At 45.8% G+C, this 26,769-nt stretch overlaps 1 protein-coding gene and 1 long non-coding RNA gene across 3 annotated transcripts; one reads left to right on the top strand and one right to left on the bottom strand.

Moving 5' to 3' along the window:
• The first annotated feature begins 687 nt into the window (after positions 1-687).
• LOC141977179 (uncharacterized) lies at positions 688-23,452 on the top strand. 2 transcript variants are annotated; one of them, XM_074938536.1, is made up of 8 exons: positions 688-991; positions 11,770-11,865; positions 15,866-16,195; positions 16,750-17,061; positions 17,716-17,826; positions 18,241-18,287; positions 19,140-20,083; positions 23,384-23,452. In XM_074938536.1, the coding sequence occupies exons 1-7, from the start codon at positions 706-708 to the stop codon at positions 19,233-19,235; spliced, it is 1,278 nt and encodes a 425-aa protein (XP_074794637.1). In that variant the 5' UTR covers positions 688-705; the 3' UTR covers positions 19,236-20,083; positions 23,384-23,452. The 2 variants fall into 2 exon arrangements, with proteins under 2 accessions (XP_074794637.1, XP_074794638.1); XM_074938537.1 differs by lacking the exons at positions 688-991; positions 11,770-11,865 and adding an exon at positions 15,393-15,614.
• Positions 5,139-7,095, bottom strand: LOC141977257 (uncharacterized). The gene is made up of 3 exons (XR_012636190.1): positions 6,971-7,095; positions 6,838-6,887; positions 5,139-5,265 (listed from the first exon to the last, which is right to left on the bottom strand). It is a non-coding gene; the product is annotated as an uncharacterized LOC141977257 (long non-coding RNA).
• Positions 23,453-26,769: the final 3,317 nt, after the last annotated feature.

Raw genomic sequence — 26,769 nt, forward strand, 5'->3', positions numbered from 1 at the left:
ATACTTTAAACCAAAAAGATCAGCTAAACATTAAATGCTATGAGTACAGAAGGAATATCATACACATATATTTTATATCCAAAAGGTAAAAACTTGAAAGTGTCGGAAAAAAACTATTGAAGTTACTCTGTGACTGTTCAGGGCACCTAGGAGGGGAATATTTCCAACCTAAGAGCCATGACTGCATGAAATTATATTTCAATTTAATGAAATGTTCTCAAGAGTGCATTTCTTGATTAAAAAAACACACAATTTCCATTCTGGCTAATGTAAGTATATATTATGCTATATTCCAGTTTAGTCTTGGGTGGTGATTTCATATTTCCTTCTTCAAGAGATTTTTTTCTTTGAATTAATGTCTTAGTGAAAGATTAACATCTTTAGTCAGACTGCAGCTTCTCTGATTATCACACTGAATTCTCCTGTTGGTGTGAGAAACAAGCTTTTGAACTTACACAGAGCTCTCCTGCAGATCTGGGAAATTACACTCTGAATTTATTTCCCAGACCTGAAGAAGAGCTCTGTGTAAGCTTGAAAGCTTGTCTCTCTCACCAACAGAAGTTGGTCCAATAAAAGATTTTACCTCACGCACCTTGCGTCTGAGTGAAAGGTTAACATTTTTAATCAGACTGCAGCTCCCCTGACTATCACACTGAATTTGCCACCTCCTTTTGCTCAGACAGTTATACCAAGAGCAGCTGGGTGATGCTTCTGGTCCCATTTCCACATGGCAGTCAAGTCACTGGGACAGCGAATCTGGCCTGTGTGATCCATGGAGTTTCCAGCCCGGTCCATGTTTCCTGGAGTGTTTCTGGGGAGCTGCAGGAACAGGGGCTGATACGCTCATTGAAAGCAAAGGATGGATCTTTAACGCTCATAAATCACATCAGCGTCCCCATGGACACCTGTACCAGTGGGAAGAATTTCACCTGTGAAGTCAAATTCAACTCTTCCGGCAGCAGTGTGAAGAAAAATACCGGGTATCCTGCAGGTGAGTGATGATATTTGAGGCTAATGGAGACTCAGATGTTAAATCGGTTTCAAGTGGGCACAATCCGAGTTGCTTCTACGTACCTTTCCATCCCAGAAAGCTGGAATATTTTATGTCATAATTAAAAGTAGGCAGATTTGCAGATTATTTGGGGAAAGCTAAACTGAGACATTAAAAAGACCCCAAGACAATATAGCTCAGATTTCTAGAGCAGCTTTCACACAGATTATACCTATAAAGCACTGCAAAGAATTAAATAATAACTATTGGGGAGAGGTGAATACAGAGCCGGGATTGGAAGTTAAAACCAGAGGGTTTAATGAAAAAGTTCAAAAAAGATTCTCACCTCCTGACCGTCCACTGGTGTCAGCTTCCTCCACAGCCCATCCCAGCGGGTGTGCGTCACAGACGGTGCGCTATGCAGTGGCCATGTTCCTGGTGGTGTTGATGGTGTCCCTGAGCCTGGCCTGGAATCACTGCTGTTCTAATCCAGGTAATCAGCACACTACAGTCCGTCCCAGGTGTGGAGACGTAGCAGCAGCCCTATTAATAGTGGGGCTGATTTCTCACAAAATAATTGAAAACAGTTCTCTCAGTTCCTTCTGTTTGTCCCCATTGAATATTTATTCCTTCCTACATTAATGTAATGCAGCAACTCTTCTGTAGCGACGAGTGCTGTATTCAGCCAGGTGCGGTGCTTGGAACTATTTCTATCACTCATCATTTGCTTTATCACACAGGGCAAACTTCTGCCTGAAATAAGCAGGTTTAACTCCCATGGCAGGGCAAATTCCATTGGGATGTAACCAGTGACGTAAATTACACAGCAGAGGCCTGGTTAGCCCATCAGTTATAAATGGACAACTCCCATTGAAGTGGCAGGATAATCTGGGCCTGGATTTAAATTGATCAGAAAACAGCTGTAAGGGGTGAAGAAAAACCTTAATTTCCTCTAATGAGCCATTGACTGGGTCTTCAAAACAAAGGAATTTAGGATGCAGATGGTTCCAATGCCCCAGTAATTCTGCTAAACCTGGATTTGGCCTTTTCTGTCTCATATGGAAATTCAGCAAAAGAGCGAAAGCCGCAGACTCAGAGGAGTTATTGGGTACATGAAAAACTGTCTCAATCCTAAACTCCTTTTTCAACCAACTGCTGGACTTTTAAAGCAAGATTCCCATGATCATTTCAGTGCTAATGACGTGCACTGTTTGGAAAGTGGAATTTTAAATAAAGCTTAACAATCTGTTGTGTCCAACTCCATCAAAGTTTGGCTAATTAACCTTGCGTGCAGGTGTGTAATGTTCCTGAATGTTGTCAAACAGGGTCAAACCGCTTATGCCCAACTGGAGTTTGATTCAAGGAATCACAACCAGAGCACGGAGCAGCGACCAGTGAAAGGGAAAAGGGGGAAATCGTAGCCCAGACGGGGATCCAAGCTGGACACTCACAGCTGTTTCACTGCTCATCTCAATGACAGGACCATCCTGTAAGGTGCAGGAGCCTGCGTGTAACCTACGCGCTCCCTGCACGCCCAGAGATTGGCTCTCTGCTCAGTGTGGCCCAAGGGAGAGGGATGGGGTTAGCAGGGAGTGAATCCACCACTACACCAATCCTCTAGACAACAGCCCCTGTGGAGCTGGGGCACTAGGGCCACAGAGCCTGCTCCAGCCCTGATGTTGGGGTAGCAGCCGTGGAGTGGCTCCACCACCGTTCTGGGACCTGTGAAGGAGACGATTCTTCCCCTCTTCCCCCCTAGAGATCCCAAACTCAGTTACACAGGCTGGGCACTGGTAAGAGGAGGTGGGGCTCAGGGCCTGCCTTACTCACACAGGCAGTCGCCGTGAACTCAGCTACTCTCATGTCTAAGCTGAGCCCTTGGTGGTTTTGAAAGGGGAGGTGGGAGGTTGATACCCACGAGAAATTGAATCTCCCCCGGACTTGTCTTGGGACTCAGGCGTGTTACCGGTCACAAAAGCTGGACCAGAAAAACCCAGATGCAGAACCAGCCTTGGCCCCCTGACGCGCACAGCAGGTGGAAGGGGCAGAACCAGACAGAAGTGACACTTTCCAGCTGGGTGGAGGCCGCTTTTGGATAAAAGCGCTAAATAAAAAAAACCTTAATAATAATAAACATTTTTTGTTCTACAAATAAAAGCACACAACTCATATTTTAATAGCAGTAGTCTTACCTTTCTAATGCGATGGATGTGCCCTCTCTCCCTCGCTCCAGCAGCCCCCGAGCTGGGGCTGGGAAGGAGGGGGATCTCTCCCCGGCAGCCGCAGCCCTGGAGCTGGGGAAAGTCACCTCTTTCTCTGGCCGCTGCAGCCCTGCACATCCCAAATTCCCCCACCCCCTCTTCTCACCCCACTGCCCCCTCCCACCTACCCCCTAATCCCCCCAAGGCCACCACCTCACCTTCCATGTGAGTCTTCTCCAGGGTCCAGGCACCTAATTAGTGGAGCCTCGCCTGCGCAGCTGCACTAATTAGGTGGGTGGCTCTTCATTTTTGTGTGCGGCCGCCCAGGATTGCACCTTAGAAGGAACTATCCGCGGACCACCTGAATGGAGCTCGCGGACCACTGATGGTCCGTGAACCAGTTTGAGAACCTCTGCTCTACTCCATCCTCATTCTTACAGTCTTTGGGCCAGATTCTGCTCTCCCTGACGCTGGTGTACACCCAGGAGAACTCTGCTGAAGGCAGTGGAGTTACTCTGGGTTTACAGGGGGTCACTGAGAGAAGTAGGTGGCCCTTTGTAGTTCATTTGGGGCCAGGCGATGAACCTCTCACTCCCCCTGGGGAGCCGTTATTCACAGCAGAGGTCCCACTGAAGTTCCAGGGACTGCTCACATCCGTAACTTCTCACCCGTGTGGGTACAGGTGTTACAGTCTGACCCTTACTATCTATATTCTGTTAGTGGAGGTCTAACCAGCCCTGTGGCTCACCACGAGTGACAGTAAAAATGTGAAAACACAGGCCTGATTGTGATCTAAGTACTGACCCCAAAGCCACAGCACGACCTGCTTGGGCTGGGAGAACTCCGCAGAGGGTCAGTGCTTGGATGGGAAACCTCCTCCAGTGCAGGACGTAGCTTAACAAACTGAGCAAGTGACTCTATCGCCCTCAATCAGCAGCAAATGCCCATCCTGCTGAAAGGGAGTGTGATGGGGTGTTCACCCCCACTAGACCATAAGGAGTTAATGAGGCTGAGAAGGGGCCACTTAAAGGGATAGGCTCCAGCTGAGGGGAACTAGGTGGCCTAAATAAGCCCTGAATGATGATGAGCAGGAGCAGACGGGGCTGGTATAGGAATGGCCAGGTATAGGCTGGTATAGCTCTCCTGGTATAGCTATCCTGGTATAGGCTGGCTAGGAACCCGGCAGCAGAGAAGGGCTACAGTCACTCTCTGGGCATGAGAGAGGGAAAGGAGGAAGCCCAGGGCAGAGGAGAAACCCTGGGGACCCAGGCCCCGAAGGAAGAATTTACCTCGGAGGATGGTGGAGTAAAAGCCTGAGAGGCGGAGTAGGAAAGGAATCAGGGAAGCCCCAGCAAGGCGGGACGTTGCAGACCTTAGCTGCTGACTCAAGAGTCCCTGAACTGGAACCAAGAGCAGAGGACAGGCCGAGGTTCCCCTCCCAGCCACTGGGGAAGTGGCACTGTCAGGGCAGTGGGTTTGGTGATTCCCTGGGACAGTTTGTCCTGTGGCACTTTGATACCCTGGCAGGGGGGAAACACCCAGTGACTTGGCCAGAGGGCCAAGGCCTGAAGAGGGAGCAGTCAAGCCAGAAAGAGGAAAGTGCAGAGTCCAGAAGAGCGAGTGGGGCTGCAGCAAGAATGAGATGACAGAAGGGGTGTTGGAGCCAGAAGGAGCTAATCCCATGAGCAGCCAGGAGGAGGCGCCCTAGCGGTGAGTGAATTCTGTGATAGGTGCTCTGGTGTGGGAAGTGCCATGTTTGAGATGAGAGGTCAATCCAATGCCTGATCAACCTGCAGGCAATTCACAAATGACCCCATGTGGCTTTTACAAGAAGGGAGGTGTCAGCCCAGATTATGGATCAGAGAAACGACCATAGAAGTTCTTGTATTTCAAGCAAACTCACATCACATCATAGCTCATTACAAACATGAGACTTCCCGAATTTCTCTCGCTTTCTCTTTCATTCTTTCTTTTTGCATCTCTTGCTTTTAAAAAATGTAAACCACTGTAGTGAGACTGCATCAGTCACAGAGGAGCGTTTTTCTTCTTGTATGTCAGAGTCGCATGTTCAGTCTGAAATAGAAAAAGGAAAGATCTGATGTTATAATTAATTCTTTGTATTAGAGCAGCTTTTGTGTTATAAGAATGTGTGAAAAACCTATATCAATGGTGGAGATTTCTCTTTTGTCCTCGGCTGTTGTCTTTTGTCCTGGGTGCTGGGTTTAGTGTGAGCGTTGCTGGATGGTGTTGGTGCTTTGTAATATGCATGAGGCCAGACTAGATGATCTGGTGGTCCTTTACAGAAATATACTGTGACGTTATCTGATTAAACTATGACCATGTGGATCGCTGTTGCTACCACTGTTATATAATTGTCACAAAGCTTGTACAAAATGTGGCATGTAAGATGTCTATGGAAAGGTTTTGGTTCTCTGAATATGATGTTGCTATTTGCATCCATGTATCATTTTTGTATCTGAAGTTATGAGTATTGGCTCTATGCCTGTATTTCTAATGTGTTTGCTTCTGGGAAACACCAACAAGATGTTTAGCCAGCACATTTTGAAGGACGCATTCAAGTTAAGTGGCTCATCAAAGGGACACTTAACTCACATGGACTGTCCTGTGAACGCTCTGTCTGGGGTATAGGTAATGGCTTCTTTTGTGACTAAGCGGAATCATGCAGGGACGTGTGACTTGACCATGTGACTCCAAACTCCATCTTTTACCTGTAATTTTCCACTAGCTGTGCTGAGGGCTTTGTTTGAAACAATGGATTTCCCTGCACATGGCAGAAGCTATAAAAGGCGCTGGAAACACCTCCATTTTGCCTCTTTCCTGCTCAAGCCTCTGGACTATGGACTTCTACTAACGGGAGCATTGTTTCTAACCAAGAGACTGAGGACCTTCCAGTGATTTGGAAGCAACCAGAGACTTGACTTAAGCCTGCAGTTTATTCCATCACTGCTACATGCCTGAACCAAGAACTTTGCAATTATTGTATGTATTTGATTCCTGTAACCAATTTTAATTCTCATCTTTCTTATAAATAAACCTTTAGATTCTAGATACTAAAAGATTGGCAACAGCATGATTGTTGGGTAAGATTTGACTGATATGTTGACCTGGGTGTGTGGCTGGTCCTTTGGGATCAGAAGAACCCTTTGTTTGATGAAACTGGTTTTAAGGAACCACTCATCTGTAAGTCTCGTGCTTTGGTGGTGATACAAGGACTGGAATACCTAAGGACACTGCTTTTCTGACTTCTTGTTAGCCAGTGTGGTGAAACAGAAGTTTTCTTGCTTGTTTGGTATATCTTATGGGGGAATAACCACCAGTTTGGGGGGTGTATCTGCCCTATTTCTCAGCAGTTTGTCCTGTATTTGGTATTCTCAGTTGTGGCCCATTGAGGCACGGTTACATATACACTGCAGTATTACACCATCCCTAACCTGCAGCCACCTCTGGCGTAGAACCCAGCAGTTCTTTTTTACATCAACAACCCTACACAACACTTCCGCTAGAAGAGCAGAGAAGAACAAATTTACATGAAACCTCAGAAAATTCAGGAGGCAAAGTGTAGACACTAGGGTTGGACATTGGTCAGGACACAGGCTCTAGTCCCCTGTTGTTAATACTGTTTACCTGTGGGATCTGCCTGATAGGTATTGGATTCCCTCTTTGCACAGCTCTCCCTGGTGGATGAAACAAAGGGATAGTTACAGGCCTGTGTGATGAGTGGCTGTGTTCATAGCAGTCAGAGTTATGACTGAGTTACCTCTGACGGGGCACTTTCTCCAGAGCAAGATCAACAGCTGGATGAGGAGAAGGATGAAAATACAGGGCAGCCCAGCATAGAACACAATCCTACAATCTCCTGCAGAGAGAAGAGATGCTGAGTATAGAAAACACCTATCAAAACATGGGCTTCTGATCTCTGTGTCCCATGCAAGTTCATGGGCAAAGGAAGATGTTCCCCGAAGCTCCGCACCTGTTGTTCCATGCTCTGTGGAGGTGGTTCTCAACCAGGGGTACACAAACCCGTGGTGGTACGCAGAGGTCTTCCAGGGGTACATCAACTCATCTAGATATTTGCCTAGTTTTACAAAGACTACATAAAAAGCACTACCGAAGTCTAACAAACTAACCAGCACTACAAACTAAAATTTCATACAGACCATGACTTGTTCATACTGCTTTCTATACAATACACTGAAATATAAGTACAATATTTATAGTTTATCATTCTATGGTAAAAGTGAGCAAGTCAGCAATTGTTCAGTAATAGTGAGCTGTGACACTTTTCTATATTTGTCTGATTGTGTAAGCAAGTAGCTTTTAAGTGAGGTGCAACTTGGGGGGAACACGAGACAAATCAGGGTCCTGAGAGGGGTACAGTGGTCTGGAAAGGTTGAGAGCCGCTGCCCTGCTGTATGTGGAGGGAGAGGGATGTGCGAAGACAGGGAAGAGGGATGATTTAGTTGGGGTTGGTCCCGCTTTGAGCAGGGGGGGACTAGATGACCTCCTGAGGTCTCTTCCAACCCTAATCTTCTATGATTCTATGACCTTGCAAAATGATCTATCATTGTCTATCAATCTCTCTTCTTTCCCTCCCACCCCCCCACAACTCGTCTAATGAGCGGATCATTGAAGTTCGTGGTCAGATTCTAGCTGGTTCCCTTTTTCCCAAAACAAGTTTGCTGCAAATGCTGAGGCAATTTAAGGAATTAAAAGGCCTTTCGGAAGGCTGGACACACCCGTCTGTGCCACCTGGAATTCGCTTTGTTCTTAAAGGGTTTGTCTACGCAAAATTTTGCCCCTGTAATATTGCCAGCACAGCTTCTCCTGATTCATGAACTGAAATAACCGGTGCTGGTGTAAGGCCCCTTTACACAGTATAACTACATCCACGCGGAGGCTTTTACTGGCATAGTCATGTCAGCACAATTCACACCATACCTCAACAGAGTTACCCGATAACAGTGTAGACCAGCCCTAATCCTTCCGGCCTGCACTGGACATTGTTCCATGGAGCCATTTCAGCCTGAGACCTGCTCCCGTGATGGCTGCAATAGAATCAAGTTATTTAAAGAGGGTGGCACAGAATCCTAGAAGTCAGAGATGGAGACGACCCTGTTACACTGGGTGCCCTCTAGCTCCCCCCAGCCACTGCAGGATTGTTCCCTATGTTATAATCACTAATGCTTTGTCCAGACCCCGTGACAGAGGCTTCTAGCCCTGCCCCTCAGCATCTCTTCCACTATCTGTTAGATCTCGCTGTCAGGAAGCCATTCCTGCCATTCATCCTACTGTTCCCTCTGTTGATTTCCTTCCCGATGCTCCTAGTTCTTCCCCTTTGGCTCACCCCAAGTGACCCTTCTGAGAGTTTACCGGTAGCTGAGCTAGTCCATACCCAGCTCCTACCCCTACCCCAGCCAGTGCAGCGTGTTTTAAATGTCTGCGACAAGTGGAACAGACAAAGCCTATGTCTTACACTCTGGCGCATCCGCTTTCGGAGACTCCCCCGATCCGTCGCTGCTCGGAAGTTTGTCCTGATATGATCTTTGTGGATTATTTACTGAGTGCCGACAGCGTGTTTGGTACAGTACGAAATGCAGTGGAAGAACTGATCAGTCTGGTGGTGAGGACACCAGACTGGGAGTCAGGAGCCCTGAGATCTATGCCCAGCCCAGCTCTGCCTTGCTACGTGACCTTGGAGACAAGTTCACTTCCCCCTGTCTGTGCCTCAGTTTCTCCAACTGTAAAATTAGGGAAATGATACTTAGCTACATATGATATTTAGTCCCCTTTGCAAGGCGCTTTGAGATCTACCTATAAAAAGCCTGATAGAGGAACCATTCTTACTTAGATATAACAGTCAGGTTAAATTTTCCGATTACGTTGATCTCATTAGTCCGAGTTACAGCCTCTAGTAGTGCCTGAAATAATTCCTTGCCTTCCCTTTGATGTGCAGACTTTGGAATAATTGCGACCAATGTGGCTCAAATAGATCTAGATCTCACTCGTCGTACACTGAATTATTATATGCAACTCAGACTGTGCTGCTTGAGGCACTGAATATTCCCCTGTATGAACACGTGGGTGGAATCATTTCATGCCGCTTGGTGAATTCCTGGAAAAGAACCTGATTAATATTAAAGTCTTAATAGGATAGCAGGGCAGCTGAAACATACCCCATGTCCTAGGCTCGACAGTTTCAGTAGGAAACATCAGCAAGTGTGACTATCAAATCTGATTCCTAATGTAGCATCCCAACTAGATGGCAGGGAAATCATAACACCTAGCACTGACATGGTGCTTTTCATCCATAGATCTCCAAGTGCTTTCACCCAGGAGAGTCACTATCCCCATTATAGAGATGAGGAATTGGAGATGCAGAGAAATAGAAGGTTCGATTTTTTCCGAATATTGCAGCTTTTCAAAAGCTGTTTTGTGGTTAGAGTGTTTTAAAAATCTGGCCATGTCTGTAGACATCTAAATGGGAGCTGTTGGGTCCTGGTGTCTTTTGAAAATCTCACCCTAAGTGCCCAGTGACTCAGGAACAAAACCCAGGTCTCCTAATTCCCCACCCTAATTCCCCAGGTCACTGCCTGGAACATGGTGCCTTTTCCCACAAATACCTAAGGCTTAACGGTGAAATGGCAATCAGTCACAACCTAGCATTGTGATATCATTATTTTGGCCCATTGGAAACTCACCTGTGACAGTCAGTCTGGTCCCATTCCCAAAGTTCGGATGTGTCTATATACAGCAAGGCCACAGTAATACACCCCAGAGTCACTTCTTTGTACGCTACTGATAATCAGAGAAAATGTGTTTGCCGTAATGTTCACTTTACTGGAGTATTTTCCATTTGAAGGTTGACGCGGAGAACTCTCGTAAATCCATTGTAAACTCGGATGTTCCTTGTACCACAGAACTCTCCGTACTTTACTGAATGGCTACTGTCCAGCTGTGCAGTCTGCCCAGAGGTCAGCCACACCTGTGCTGGGCTTTGCTGGATTTGTCTCCCTTCTTCCGAGGCAACCACTATACAGAGGAAGAAAGGAGTGGGTTAATACAGTGAGCACTGGACAAGGCTGGGCTTTGTCAATACGCTACACAGAGCAGGTGATCAAAGAATAACAAAAAGGTACTTCTCCGTTAAAGATTCATTGTAACTTTTCTCTATTTCTAGCCAATATTTTTGTTAGGTTTCATGCAGTCTGTCCTGGAATTAATGAAAAGTAACAACAAAAACAAACCTCGGCGTTTAGAACCAATAGGTAGAGAGATTTCCAGTTCCCTGCCCTCATCACCTGTGTGCATTCCCACTTGAGTTTACCCAAATCAATTGTAACAAATTTTTTACTAAATTGTACATGAGAGAGTCTTTTTTAGCAACTTGTATTTCAAATTCTCTCTTTGATCCTTCTGCAGAAAAATACGTCAGCCCCTATGTAATGCATCAGCATGAAGGAAAAGTAGATTTTGCACCCCAATCCAGAATATTAACCAGAAACTATTGTCAAGGTGTTCGTATCTGGCATTCAGGTTGTTTTAATGTAAAAGATTTCATCACCTCTCTTCAGATTTCAACTGATGAATGAAGAGATGTGAATTCCTCTCTCAGCAGGTAGATATTAGCACCCTTTGGAACTGCAGAAGGTCCTTGTGCAGAAAGTTAATAGTTTTTAGTATGGTGGAAAATAAGCATGAAATAAATCAGGCTAAAATACTTACTGTGCAGACAGACTAGCATCATCTCAACTATCTGGTGAGACATCTTGTGCCTTTCTTCAGTAAAGAATAGGTGATGTCTGTCTGCCTCACAGCACCTGCTAGCTAATGGATTTCTTGATGAAAGACTTTGCCACATGGAGAGGAAAATGTTCTCTTTCCTCTTCAAGATCTGTGGGGCAACATGCATGACAAAACAAGAGGGCCAAGAGATATTAATAACCTCATTCACAGTCTTACTCTTAGTGCCAGCAGAGCAAACTGGGGTTGGGGGACGGGGGGATATTCCTTTGCCTCTAAAATCTTTTAGAGAAGAAATTCAAGCTTAGATTGGATACCAGCATGGTGTGTGTCTCAGGTGGAATATTTGTGTTAGTCTTGTTATGGGCATCCTATTATTTCTTCTGACTGCAATTCAGGTGGAATATTTTCTGTGCTTCAGGGATTTATAAGGTCATATGGTATTAGCATCAATAAAATGGCAATAAGCTCTCTCACTGTGGTGTATGAAAACTGTTAAAATTGTGATTTATAACTTTAAATTTCAGGTTTAAGAGTAGCAGCCGTGTTAGTCTGTATTCGCAAAAATAAAATGAGTACCGCCCCTCGGCCCCCTGCTCTCCTGGTGGTATTAGCTCATCTTAAGTGATCACTCTCCTTACAGTGTGTATGATAATACCCATTGTTTCATGTTCTCTGTGTAAATAAGTCTCCCCACTGTATTTTTCACTGAATGCATCCGATGAAGTGAGCTGTAGCTCACGAAAGCTTATGCTCAAATAAATTTGTTAGTCTCTAAGGTGCCACAAGTACTCCTTTTCTTTTTTTAAATTTCAGGGGTTTTTCCTGGTCCTGCTTGCTGTCTGTGGGGAAGTGTGCAATCTGGGCCTAGCAGAAGTCAGTCTGGAAAGAGACAGCCGAGATCAAGGTGGGGTGAGTTGTGCATCTCTCTTTTAAGGAGCAGCCTGCTTTGTCTCTCTCTGGTTTGGGTTCCTTTTTCTTATCATTCTGGATTTGAAGGCCTGCAGGTGGGACCCTCTGGTGAAGGAATTGATGGGGTTAGAATATGAAAGTATGGTGGAGTCACCCCACTTTGGGACAATGTGGAGCAAAACCTACTTTTAGGACACTTATTTCAGATTTCTGCATAATGCACGTTCCATAGTGTAATGTACAAAATTGCTTACAGAGAGAACAAAGTGAAATGCCGACTAAGAGATTCTAAATCCATCCCTTCTAAATCCATCTTTTCTAAACAGTTTTCACCCACGTAATCTGGAACATGGTTCTCTGAGCAGCCTGTCTTTACCTGGAAATTAAGGGTGAGAGTTGCAAACCTCCATGACCCCTGCAGTGGCTGCTCCTAGCAGTGAGGCTGGGCCCGGCTCCTAGGCATGGGCCTTGCAACTTGACCGATGTGATCAGAGCCCTACTCAAGTTTGGCACATCTGTCCCTCCGTTTCCATCTATAGAGCAGCAGAGGAGCCAAACCTGAGCGGCACTGTGGTCACGTGGACTAGATGCCAATGCCGGGAGCTGGACCCAGCCCCATGGGGCAGGAGGTGCCACTGCAGTGTGAGTGCAGGGTGGTCTTGCTGTCCAACCCTCCACGTGCTCCCTGCGCCCTCCTTTTCTTATGGTTGTTTTCCTGTACCTCTGCCTGAAGTTTATTGTCAATTGCTACTATAAAATTGTAGGCCTGACTGTAGCAGAAATCCTGATTAATTTAGGAGCCAGGTGTCATTTTCAAAAGTGATCTAGGTTTCCAAGTGGTAATCTAAGTACTGCTGACTTTCAGTGGTATCTAAGCTCATGAGAACCAGATTTCAAGATATTTAGGTGCTTAAAGGTGTAGCTGGGTGCCTAGGTGCAAAATCAATGGGAGTTAGACAACGAAGTCATTGGACACATTTTCAAACACGCCCTAAGATTATTGCCCCCAGTCACACTTAACTCATACACATTCCTTTTACACTTGATCTTCTTCTGTACAAGTCTATTAAAAGCCAAGACAAAGTGACTGTAATAGTTTTGATTTTATTTCTCCATTATGTTTTATAAAAACAAATTGAAACTGATCTTAGAAACCCACAGGCGACAGGACAAAGAGCCGTGTTTGCTGCAAAGGGCCAATCGTTTAAAAATAGATCAGAACTGGCTGCTCGGAAAGCTGCACTTGCCGCTGTGGTCAGTTTCAGCCCACTTATTTTGCCACCTTTCTTTTGTTTGTTCCGCTACCAAAGCGCTTGGGCGGTTTGTTTTTTCAGGTCTCACTCCCTGCGTTCGGTTACCAAGGAAGTGTGAACTGCTCCCCCCAATTCCTCTGCAGCCAGGGGACGGTTAGAGTAAAGCTAAAGCAGAACAGTCCATGAAATAACTGCAAAAACTGGAATTTACCTTTCAGCAGTGTGAAAGAAAGTAAATGTTACAGCACAAACCAAAGACATTGAGAAAATAGATCAGTCACTAATTATCCGCTGTGCAGCGTTGCCTAGTGGATAGAGCACTGGACAGTGACGTGGGTTCTATTCCCAGCTCTTCTGCTGGGTTATCTTGGGGAAGTCACTTCCCCGCTCTGTGCCTCAGTTTCCCCATCTGTAAAATGGGGATAACATTACTGACCTCCTTTGTAAAGCGCTTTGGGATCTACTCATGATGTGCCTGGAATTATTATCATAAAGAGGAGCCAAAGAATAGGCACAAGTATGAAAGCCACCCCAATCCTGGCTTCAAGACTAAGCTTGATAAGTTTATGGAGGGGATGGTATGATGGGATAGCCTAATTTTGGCAATTAATTGATCTTTGACTATTAGCGGTAAATATGCCCAATGGCTTGTGATGGGATGTTAGATAGGGTGGGATCTGAGTTACTACAGAGAATTCTTTCCTGGGTGTCTGACTGGTGAGTCTTGTGCACATGCTCAGGGTTTAGCTGCTCGCCATATTTGGGGTCGGGAAGGAATTTTCCTCCAGGGCAGATTGGCAGAGGCCCTGGGAGTTTTTTGCCTTCCTCTGCAGCGTGGGGCAGGGGTCACTTGCTGGAGGATTCTCTGCACCTTGAAGTCTTTAAACCACGATTTGAGGACTTCAGTAGCTCAGACATAGGTCAGGGGTTTGTTACAGGAGTGGGTGGGTGAGATTCTGTGGCTTGCAATGTGCAGGGGGTCAGACTAGACGATCACAATTGTCCCTTCTGACTTTAAAGTCTATGTTTAATCATGGTGTATTGTGCTGCATGAAGTGTTTGCAATACACCCACGATGCACTTTACAGCCCCACAAACTCTGGGCTGACAAGGCCAGACCCTGCGTTCCTTGTGCATCCAGCACTATTCCACTCAAATCAATAAGAGTTTGGGGTGTGCAAAAATGCAGGATCAGGAATTGCACAGTTCGGAGGCAGGTGACAAAGCTTGAGCTGTTCTGGAATCTGGAAATCCAGCCACAAGGATTCCCTGGTCTCATTTCTCAAGCAAGCCACTGTGAGCATTCAGGATTCACTTAGAACGCCAAGGGCCAGATTCTCAACTTGTGTAAATCAGCATCAGTTCATTGCCTTCGATGGATCGATGCTGATTTACACCAGCTGAGAATCTGGTCCTAAATTACCGTTCAGTATCATGTTGTCAAGCAATAAGGCTCAGCGGGGGTAAAATACTGAGGCAGCAGGGAGAAGCCCGTTTCTCAGCTGTTCATCACCCGCGGCTGGGGCCACACTTCCAGAAGAGCCCAGCTCCCATTTAGGGGACGTCTACACTGCAGCTGGGGGAGTAGCGGCTCAATGTAGTGCATTGAAAGATAGCGGTGTGGCCATGGCGGCCCAGGAGGCAGCTTGGGCTGACGTCCCAAGTTCAATTCTGCCCGACCTCCTGGACCCGTACTCGTACAGTTGGCCTGAGACACCGCCCACGCCGCTGTGGCCACTCTGCTATTTTCACCACACTCGCTAGAGCAGAGCTAGCGCATGTCAGTCTACCCGGGCTGGGAACTACCCTGCCAGCTGCAGTGCAGACGTACCCTTCGGCACATCAATAACGACCAGATTTGTACAAGTGCTCGGCTCGTTAGACGCCCATTGGAGGCTCATCTCTTGGGAATCCAGCCATAAGTGTGCCAGTGGGGGCTGCTGGGGGATGAGCACAGTTGAAAATTGTGCCATTCGTTAAGTGTCTAAATGGGAGCTGGGCTCTTTAAAAATCTGGCCGCAATAGGGGGTGCTGATCCCTTGGGAAAATCATTTGCAATAGGCAGCAGGGTACAATGCGGTCTACAGAATCGCACCTTTAGCCAGAGTCATGTGCAGCAGTCTGACCCGTCAGAAAGCCCTGGTACCTGCTGTCTCCGCACTAGACATGGTTCTGTGTTGAACTATCTCATGCATATTCTACATTGTGCCACATCCTAATGGTTATTTCGTTCTTCTGAATTGTTCTAATATAACCATATTTGAATCAAATGCAGCAACAGCTGACAAGAAATAGATTGTCCCCAAAGGGTTCTTTAAGAAGCCTCGGTGAAAAGCATCTATCACCACAGCACAACCCCCTCAGCAGTTCCGACCAGGATGTTGGACCCTTTGCACTTGAGCAGCTTACCAGACAGAAACTCTTAGATTTCATCGTTCAGGATATTGTTTGTAACAATCATGCTGTTCACCAAATATCTGCTTTTGTCTTTGCTGGGTAAAGCTTTTGCTTTAGTCATACCATTAAGCTTTAGAATTGAAAAAGGAACCTTTTCAATAAGGCTTTCATGATGTCTGATAGCTTAGGATGGTTCTGCTACAGTTTAGATGCTCTTCCATTTACTTTTGCACAATGTAATCTGGTTGCATTTGTGCTTTTGTTTTAATTCTGAACAATTCAGTTTATTTAGGTTAGATTGTAACCTGCTGAAAATTGACTCTAATAACACACCCTCTTTTATTCTGCAGTGGCAGAAGTGCAGTTATTTTTGCACCAACTTCAGTCGTTCCTGTTTGTGAACATTAATGATACAGCGAAGATCCAGTGCTCTTCCAAAGAACAATTTTTAGCAGGAGGTGGAACAGCTCAGTGGTACAGGAGACAGGAAGGTGAGGCCCCCATGTTAATTAAGAGATGCTCAGATAATCAAAATGTAAATAAAATTGCTTGCATATCGGAAGGACACAACTTGACCCTGGAAATCTACAATGCCCAACGGAATGACTCGGGGGTTTATTACTGTACCGATTCGTACATCATCTTGACTTTTGGCAACGGATCCACCCTGATTGTTGGAGGTAAGGAAATAGAACTGAATGGTTAGAAATGAAATATAATGACAATGCAGACATAGTTCATGTGCATGTTAAAATGTAAAAAGCTGGTGTCATAGTTTATCAAAGATTGAATTGTTAGAAGACAGACTGTCTGAATCCAAAAGAAGCGAGTCAACTTTGGTTGCTGAAAGAACAGAAAAATATATTTTGCACAAATAAATTATGAAAATAGTGAAAATGAACTCTTGAAGATTTTCTGTCTTCTTCCTGTTCAGGGCACAAGCTGGGAATATTTTAAACCTTAGAGCCATGTTCAAATGACACAATACTTTGCAATTAGGAAATGTTCTTAGGACTGCATCAGTTCCTAAAATAGCACAGAGTTTCCCTTCTGCTAAGTGCAAATATGTGTTTAGTTTGGGCTGGATATCATTTCATTTTTCACTTTCTTCATATTTTTCTATTGTAAAACACATTTATCCTTTGAGCTGCTTTCATCTTGTACGATTAACCCCCTAAATCAAACTGCAGCTCAGCTGAACATCACACTGAACTCTGTGCTTTCTCCTGCTCAGACAGTTACACCAGCAGCAGTTGGGTGCTGACTCTGGCTCCATCTCCCCACGGCCTCCTCTCCAACGGGACGGCTGATCTGGCTTGCGTGGTCCATGGAGTTTCCAACCCAGTCCAAATTTCCTGGAATTTTTCTGGGGATCTGCAGGAACAGGGTCTGATGCATTCGCTGAAAGCAAAGGATGGCTCCTTCGTGTTCATAAATCACATCAGCGTCCCCATGGACGCCTGGACCAGTGGGAAGAATTTCACCTGTGATGTTAAATTCAACTCTTCTAGCAGGAGCGTTAAGAAAATTGCCCGGTATATTGAAGGTGAGTGATTTTATATTCGCTTCTGGGAGTAGAGGGGAGTCAGATAGTCCAGTGAGGGCCTGGTCCATGACTGGGATTCCGAGGTGCTATGATGATTATGACAGTAATTAGACGTCCAAAGTGCCTGTGGTCCTAGCTTCTTTAATGTAATTTGCAATTAGAGAAAGTTGTGAAGTGTTTGCTAATATGTAGGAGCAGGCAGATCTGCAGAGAACTTTGGAGAAAGGAGAAAAGGGGAATTGCAGTGCTCACAGACAGTGATTTTCAATAGAAATTGTCACGCCAAGCATAGCTATAAGCACCCTACCAAGTTAAATAATGACTAGTATCCGAGGGAGAAGGGAACAGAGGCACATAGGGTGCAGAGAGCTGTTTCGTGGTGAGATGTGGAGAGGGCTGAAGACAGCTACAGGGAGGATTTTGTAGATGGCAGAAGGTGCAGAGAAGATTCTGATTACAGGGTAAATCATTGGCCTAATGAAAAGGGCACAACAGAGGGAGAAAAGTGCTGAAGGCTCCTGTCGTCTCACTCCTCGGGGGTTAAGGCCTGTGGTGAAATGGGGTCAGGAGGGAAGAGCTGGATGTGGTGGTATCACGATCCTCTTGGCTCGAGTCAGCCACATACTTGTGTCTGGTTTTTCGCTTCCTCCACAGCCCCTGCCAGGGAGTGCTCCCATTACATTGTGCCCCTTGTGGCTGGTGCTGGTCTGCTGCTGCTGGTGGTGTCTCTGAGCCTCGTCTGGACCCTCTGCCCTTCCACGCTAGGTAATAAACACAGCCCAGCCCAGACACTCCCCCAGAGAGAGAAATCCTTCTCCTCTGCTTGCTACTGGGGACTGCAACTGTCCCGTCCAACACATGAACACACTGCAAATGTCACAACTGCCAGCACTGATCTCCGAATGTTTGTTTTCTGAAACTTGAATTTCCTGTGTCGGGAGAACGACTTTGTTCTCCGTGACAAAGGGAGCGATGTAGAAAGGCTTCTACTGCCCATGGCCCGGGCACCTTGTGTATAGCTCACAAAGAGCACTAGCCTTTCTGATGAGCCTCGCTCCATTTGCCATGCTTGGTGGTGCATTGAGCACCCACAGTTCGGATGCACCACTCGTCAATGAACTACAGCTGGGGGAGTGACCATGGAAGAGGAATTTTGACTTTTGTCTTTGTTTTTTCCAGGATTCCAGCCCAAGGTCTCAGCACCCCCAGCGTCCGAGGAGCCCCAGGTACGGCTCTTTACAGACTGTCTCTGTCTAAATCAATGTGTGCGGTGTTTGTTGTAGCCGTGTTGGTCCCATATTAGAGAGACAAGGTGGGTGAGGTAATATCTTTTATTGGACCAGCTACTCTTGGGGAGGAAGACACATGTTAGAGTTTACACAGAGTTCCTCTTCAGGTCTGGAACACATACTCGGAGTGTCAGTCAATGTGTCTCTCAGTCATTTCCAATCTCTCAGTCCAACTTCATATATTTCACACTTCAATTGATTGATCCTGAAGCAAAGGTGAAAGTCAGGTCTAGCTGTTGGAGTAGCAGAAGGGGAAGAAGAAGCCTTAGTGCTACCTCTGGCACCAATTTACTGTGGGATAGTGGGCAAGTCACTTACTTCTCTGTGACTCAGTTTCCCCATATATAAAAACTAGACTTACTGTGCAAGAATGAGGAGAACTTTAATGTTCTATTGTTACTGACTTTATGGGGTTTTTTGTGTGCAGCTGGGAACATTTTTGGAATTTAAAAGATAAAGAGCTATAAGAAATTATATTTGTAAAGCACATGAAGATTTTCCAGTGAAAGGTGTTAAGGACCTGATCCAATGCTTATTGACCTCAGTAGGAGACTGTCCATTTATATGGGGTTTGGATCTGGCAAGTTATTGTCAGTAGTTGAGTTCTTAAAATCAGAATCCATCGCTGGTTTCAATTCTGATAACACGCACAATTTGTAGGAGAAGTAGGAGAATCGGAGATGAGAGGGAATATTTCATCAGACTAAAATCACTTGGATGTTCAGTTCTGTCTCACTCTATATCCCTTCATTTTACAAGGAGGAGGCTAATTTTACTGTCGCCAAACAGGGTGGAATCTTATATGCTCATCTGGATTTTGATTCGCGGAATCGCAACAGGCGCACGATGCAGCCATCGGCCAGAGGGAAACATGTAAAAGCCTGAACTGCCTCATGCAGGGGAATCCGCACGTGGGAACTGATGGCTGGTTCTCTGCTGATCGGACGTAGCAGCCGGAAGAAAGCTCTGTCTGTCGCCTTTTGTACTTATTTTCTCCACTTCTCTGTTTAGAATAAAACGCTCAGAAGATCCCCTCAGGGTCCAGCCTCATCAGGTGGGAAATCTCCTTTTGGGGTATAAAGGCATCGTGGTGTAGATGACTTTACACGTCATTTGTGTATTAGATTGGAAGCTCTTTGGGGCAGGAACTGTCTCCTTGTTCTGTGTTTGTGCTGCACCTAGCACCATGGGGCCCTGGTCCATATCTGGAGCTCCTGGGAGGAAAGGTAATACAATCATCATCCTCCCCGCATCTGTTTAGGGACCCGGACACAGTTAAATGGCTGCAGCTTCCCTGCACAGAGTGAGGCCAGATGGCAGGAGCCTGCAGAGGGGACGTGCAGCCCCTGTGTACACCACAGCTCCCAACTCCCCTGATCCTCAGCAGGCGCATGCTCCCTTTGCAGTAACGTTACATGGACGTGCAATGGGATTGTGAAGGGGAAGGATGGATGCAGGAGGAGCTGGGAGGGATGAGAATCTCTTGCCAGGGCTGGAGCTGCTTCTCCAGCGCTGCGTCTGCAGGCTACTGCTTTCCCCCATGAGTGAGATTCACAGATCCCCATGTGCCAGGCCCTCTGCACCATCTAACAATAACAACACGTTATCAATGACTGGAGCTCTCCTGGTGCCTGAGCCTGCACGCGCTGCCTGTTTGCATCACAACTTGCTGTTGTTCAAACTGTCATTCGAACTGTCACTCATTAAAAAGGGACGACAATCCTATTAGTGAGGTTTGTGTTGTCTTTATTACCTGTTCAATGCATCAAGCTCAGCTTATTGTGTAATAAGAAAGATGACCTCTTAAATCCCTTGGGCCAGATTCTGCTCTGGTTTACAGCAGTATAAATCTGGAGGAGCTCTGTTGCAGTCAGTGGAGTTAGTCCGGATTTACACCGGTGTCTCTGACAGCAGAATCCTCTCCTTTCTATCCCACTTAGCATCTGTGTTTCTTTTGATGGATGATACAACAGATGTGTTACACAGAACTTGTTGCACGCACACACCTTCAAACATGACAGATGGTGATCAGTTGTTCTTCATTTCCACTAAAGGCAGGACAAGTTATGGGCTTAACCTGCAGCACGGGAGATTTAGGTTACAGGTTAGGAAAAACTTTCTAACTCTCAGGGGAATTCAGCTCTGGAACTGGCTTCCAAGGGAGGTTGTGGAATCCCTGTCATTGGCAGGTTGAACAAACACCTGTGAGGGATGGCCTAGCTTTACTTGTCCAGACCCCTGTGCTGAGGCAGGACCTTGAGGACTTTTCAACTTCTCCTACAGCCTGACATTTCTATGATTCTCTGAATGCCAATAAAAATGAATAACTAAGGGCCTGAATCTGATCTCAGGTTACCCTGAGTACTGAACCCAACTGGGCTGCAGGAGGGCCCAGATTTCTATTATGACTTCAAACTGAGGTCTTGAATGAATGGTGACTTGACATCACTGAGGATGCTTTCAGCAAGACAAGAGCAGCTGGCTCTGGTTCCTTGACCAACTTCCCATGTGGATAATTATGAGAGCTGGTCAGGTCTTTAGAAGGAACATTTCTTTGTCAGAAAATGCCCACTTGTTGAAATGTAGTGGGGGTTTTTTCCATAGGAAAAGGGTGAGCTTTGAATTTTTTGACTTTACAAAAAGTTTCAAAATTGACAAATGAAACATTCCAGTTCTCCAATTCAAAATGACGCCTTGCTTAGACGTTTAAGCTAGTTATTGCTGAAATAAAATTTAACATAGTCCAAATTTTATATGGTCAAAATTGAAAGCAAACATTTCAAAATTATTAAAACAAAACGCTTCCTTTCAGCCAAACCCAGAATGATTTTTTTTCCAGGAAAATATTTGAGATTTTGATTATTTCATCCTAGTTCGTGACAGGAAAAGTTTTCAATATCTTGAAAATTTGTGTGGGATGGGAAATCCATTTTCTGCCCAGCCCTGGTAATTACATTAGTGTAAAATGTAGCTGCAGTTGGCTATATTGCTCCTTTTCACTTCCTACCCTAAGGCACTGCGCAGGGCTGCTGTGGGGCTGTCAGACAGCTGCCCCGCTCCACCCCCACAGTGCATGAAGATATTTCTATACACAGAATAAGGGCCCAATCCTGCATGGTGCTGAGGCACCTCCTGTGATGTGCTGGGCACCCACCACACTCTGCAAAGTCAAGGGGAATGGTGGGTGCTCAGCTGCTTTTAGGATCAGCGCCTAAGTTCAGTTCCTTTAAGCAATTTACATTGTAAAGCATTGTGTTGGGATCCCTCGAGCAGTAAGTAAAGCATTGTGCTGTTGTCAATCAGTGTTACTTGGAGGTTTATAACAGGCGCTTTCTTTTATAAGGGACTTTGCTGGGCAGACATTGTGCTTGAATAGCATTATGATTTCTGTGGTCTTATCTGTACTGCCACTGACAACACTCAGCCCCTTAACAGTGAGCCTGGGGACCTGATTCTCATCTGCACTAAGCCCTTTTCCACCATGGTAACGCACAGGGGCCTGGAAGTGGGTGTGAGTGTAATTTCTGCTCCTCTAAACTCCTCGTTCCATTGGTGCAAAGGGGAAGCTGTGTAATTGTGAGTAATGTCCTTGGGCTAGAAATCAGGCAGAATCTTGGCCAGTCCAGTCATCCTTCGTCAGGCCAAACTCCTGCTTCCACGTAACATTGTCTCAGTCAGGGGCTGCAGGATTTAGCCCGGGTCGCGCCCGAACCATGGGAGGGAGGGAGTGAAAGAGAAGGCAGGAAGAAGGTAGATGGTCCCCAGCATTAGAGCGTTGCCGGGAAGGGGTTTGTAACAGGTCAATCCCCACTTTGCCAGGGGAGCTGCAGCCAGTCAGTCCAGTCTCAGAAAATGGAGTAGGGTCTAAGGAGACGTGGACAAGTAACCGAGGGAATCTGGCCTTTTCTGAGCCAATGGCTCTATTCGCTAGCCCATGTTGCCCTCTATTGTCAGCTGTTTCAGAAGGGTCGCTGAGAGATGCACTTTCCTTTTTGTGCAGCCAGACACAGCTTTTTAACCAGCCCCGTTCAGTTTGGTTTTAGCCAGTTTATTGCTAGATCCAAGCGGAGGCCCTTAACTTCCATTGACTTCAGTAGGAGTGAGGCTCCTAACCCACCTAGCCATGTTTGAAAATCCCGCGAGGCACCTCTCTGCTTTATAGACACCAAAATACTTTTGACCATCTGGCCCTAAGTCACTGTTCAGAATGGGACTTGTACTCTTGAAAATTGTTTTCCACATTGTCTTATTTCTCAAATGTCAGAGCTTTCAGTGTGATGATTTAAGGTACAATTAAAGTCCTCCAAGACAAGATGCCAAACGATCATTACATATCTGTGTTGTACCACCCAGAAATATGATACCTTAAACCAAACATGGAAGACTAGGCAAAGATTTACATTGGGAGTCTCAGAAGACCTTAGTTGATTTAGGAGCATTCTCCTTTGAAAGTCAAAGGGACTTGTGCTCTGAAGTCGTGTGGATTTGTTTCTATAGATCATCCATATTCTGGATGTTTAAATTTATTCTCAATTATTATAGTACACCCCTGAGCCACTGCAATGCAGAGAAATTCTACAAGATATGCTGTAGCCTCTTTAACCCACCCCTCTAGTATCTATCACCACAGCACATCCTCCTCGGAGGCGTCCCTCACTGGAAATGACCAAGACACTGTACCCAGTCACTGCAGCAGTGCACTGGGCATCAGTCTTTGGGCCAGTGTGTCAGGATTTTGTTCTACTTGTTTAATGAAAATGATCTTTGCCGAGTATCTGGTTTTATCTTCCTTAGGTAAAACTTCTGCATTAAGCTTTGGAATTGAGAGAACAGCCTCTTCAGTAGGATACCAGTGTTGAACATGATATGTTTTCAAGCTTTAGCTGCATTTTAATAGCAGGTTATTTTAGCATTTGGAATGCAGAGAATAAATATTATCAGATTAAGTAATTTCTTTTGCTGAGCTATCCATTCCATCTGTGGCAGTTGGAGACCTGATGGAAACTGACTATAACAATATTTTATTTCTCCAGTGCTGGGAGTGCAGTTATTTCTGCACCAGACTCAGCGGATCCAGTTTGTTGAAGTTAATGACACCGCCAAGATCCACTGTTCTTCCACAGAAAACTTGAAAGCAGGAAGTAACATGTTTTGGTATTTGAGAAGAGAAGGTGAGAAACCCACCTGCATTAAGCGCTGTTGGGATGATCAAAATCAAAGTAAATTTGCTTGCAAACATGAGACGCACAGCTCGACACTGGAAATCAAAAGTATGCAAAAGAGGGAGTCTGGCATTTACTACTGTGCATATAAATACAGCAGCTACCTGATCTTCGGGAATGGATCCACGCTGATTGTTGGAGGTAAGGAACCATATAGCTTGTTTAAGGAGACTAATAATTGGTTAACTACGCATATTTCATGTTCCTATTAAAATGAAACAAAATACAATAGCTATTGATGAATGGCTCAAAGGAAAGAATGCTTTAATGCAAACAGTTCAGCTAAATATTAAATACTATGGGTACAGAAGGGATATAATACACATACATTTTATAAGTAAAAATGTTAAAACTTGAAAGTGCCAAAAATAAATTAAATTATTGAAGTTTCTCTGTGACTGTTCAGAGTGCCCAGGAGAGGAATATTTCTAACCTAAGAGCCACGACTGCATGAAACTATATGGGGGTTGAGTTAATGAAATGTTTATATTTGGGGCCAGGCGATGAACCTCTCACTCCCACTTGGGAGCTGTTACTCACAGCAGGAGTCCCACTGAAGTTCACACTAAATTTGCCACCTCCTTCTGCTCAGACAGTTATACCAAGAGCAGCTGGGTGATGCTTCTGGTCCCATTTCCACATGACATTCAAGTCACTGGGACAGCAAATCTGGCCTGTGTGATCCATGGAGTGTCCAGCCCAGTCCATGTTTCCTGGAGTGTTTCTGGGGAGCTGCAGGAACAGGGGCTTACACGCTCATTGAAAGCAAAGGATGGATCTTTAATGCTCATAAATCACATCAGCGTCCCTATGGACACCTGGACCAGTGGGAAGAATTTCACCTGTGAAGTCAAATTCAACTCTTCCGGCAACAGTGTGAAGAAAAGTACCAGGTATTGTGCAGGTGAGTGATACTATATTTGAGACCAAGGGAGACTCAGGTGTGAAATAGGGGTGAAGTGGCCACAATCAGAGCTGCTTCTACGTAGCTCAGATCTCTACCGCAGCTTTCACCCAGGTTGTACATATAAAGCACTGTAAAGACTTAAAAAATAATATATCTCATGAGTAAAGGGGAATTGAGAGGCATTTGAGAAGAGAGATGTGTTCCAGAGAGATATGCAAAGTGATGGAAAGGCGGTGAGGTGAGGTGAGACCTGGAGGGAGGATTTTGTAGATGGCAGAAGGTCCAGAGAAGATTCTGATTACAGGGGAAAGAATTTGCCTAAGGGAAAGGGGGCAACACAGAGGGTGAAAGATGCTGAAGGCTCCTGTAGCCTCACTCCTCGGAGGTTAAGGCCCGTGGTGAAATGGGGAACAGGAGGGAAGAGCTGGATGTGGTGGCATCACGACCCTCTTGGCTCGAGTCAGCCACTTACTTGTGTCTGGTTTTTTGCTTCCTCCACAGCCCCTGCCAGGGAGTGCTCACGTTACATTGTGCCCCTTGCGGCTGGTGCTGGTCTGCTGCTGCTGGTGGTGTCTCTGAGCCTCGTCTGGACCCTCTGTCCTTCCATGCTAGGTAATAAACACAGCCCAGCCCAGACACGCTCCCGCAGAGAGAAATCCTGCTCCCCTGCTTGCTACTGGGGACTGCAACTGTCCCATCCAACATAAACATGCTGCAAATGTCACAACTGCCAGCGCTGATCTCCGAATGTTTGTTTTCTGAAACTTGAATTTCCTGTGTCGGGAGAACGGCTTTGTTCTCCGTGACAAAGGGAGCGATGTAGAAAGGCTTCTACTGCCCATAGCCCAGGCACCTTGTCTATAGTTCACAAGGAGCACTAGCCTTTCTGATGAGCCTCTCTCCATTTGCCATGCACGGTGGTGCCCTGTGCACTCACAGCTCGGATGCACCATTAGTCAATGAACTGCAGCTGGGGGAGTGACCATGGAAGAGGAACTTTGACTGTTGTCTTTGTTTCTTCCAGGACTCAAGCCCAGGGTCTCAGCACCCCCAGCTTCCGAGGAGCCCCAGGTACGGCTCTTTGCAAACTGTCTCTGTCTAAATCAACGTGTCTGTCTCAGACATTTCTAATCCATCAACTTCATATATTTAGTAATTAAACCGGTTACTCTGGAAGGAGGAGGGGAAAGTGAGATCTAGCTGTTGGAGTAGTTGAAAGGGAGCAAAGAGTCTTACTGCTAACAATGGTACCAATTTACTGTGGGCTGGTGGGGAAGTCACTTAGTGCTCTGTGACTCTGTTTCCCCATGTGTAAAAAATGGATAACTAGACTTACTGCTCAAGGATGATGGGAAGTTTGATGTTTTATTGTTCCTGACTGTGCCCTTTACAGGGATTTTGTGTGGAGCTGGGAACATTTTTGGCACTTATAAGATAAAGAGCTTTGAGAAATTATATTTGTAAAGCACATGAAGATTTTCCAGTGACAGGTGCTGTGGCCCTGATCCAAACCTCAGTGACCTCAGTAGGACACTGTCCATGGACATGGGGTTTAGATCTGGCAAAATATTGTCGGTAGCTGAGTTCTTAAATTCAGAATCCAGGGCTTGTTTCCATTCTGATAACACGCACAGGTAAGAGGACAAGCAGGAGCATCGGAGATGAGACGGGATTTTCCATCAGACTAAACTCACTTGGATGTTCGGTTCTGTCTCAGCTTGTGTCCCTTCATTTTACAAGGGGGTGGCTCATGTTACTAATTGTCGCCAAACAGGGTGGAATCTTATACTCTCATCTGGATTTTGATTCGCGGAATCGCAACGGGCGCATTATGCAGCAATCGGCCAGAGGGAAAAGCGTAAAACCCTGAACTGTCTAGTGCAGGGGAATCCACACATGGGAACTGATGTCTGGTTCTCTGCTGATCGGACGTAGCCACTGGAAGAAGGCTCTGTCTGTCTCCGTCTCCTTTCTTTTTTATTTTCTCCACTTCTCTGTTTAGAATAAAAAGCTCAGAAGATCCCCACAGAGTCCAGCCTCATCAGGTGGGAAATCTCCTTTTAGGATATAATAATAAAGGCATCAGGGTGTAGATGACTTTACACGTCACGTGTGTATTAGATTGGAAGCTCTTTGGGGCAGGGACTGTCTCTCTGTTCTGTGTGCAGCGCCTAGCACAACGAGGCCTGGTCCATAACTGGGACTCCTGGGTGCTATGGTAACACAATCATTATCATCCTCCTCCTCCTCCTCCGCTCATCTGCAGAGGGACCCAGACACAGCTGAATGG

This window comes from Natator depressus, chromosome 24 (assembly GCF_965152275.1).
Source record: "Natator depressus isolate rNatDep1 chromosome 24, rNatDep2.hap1, whole genome shotgun sequence".
Classification (NCBI taxonomy): Eukaryota; Metazoa; Chordata; order Testudines; family Cheloniidae; genus Natator; species Natator depressus.

What these genes read in the sequence shown, in the direction of transcription:
- LOC141977179 (XM_074938536.1), top strand. Translation starts at nt 706, where the DNA reads ATGCTTCTGGTCCCATTTCCACATGGCAGTCAAGTCACTGGGACAGCG. An exon ending in AAATACCGGGTATCCTGCAG is followed by an intron (nt 992 to 11,769) that starts GTGAGTGATGAT and finishes TTTAAATTTCAG; the next exon opens with GGGTTTTTCCTGGTCCTGCT. An exon ending in ATCCACCCTGATTGTTGGAG is followed by an intron (nt 16,196 to 16,749) that starts GTAAGGAAATAG and finishes TCTCCTGCTCAG; the next exon opens with ACAGTTACACCAGCAGCAGT.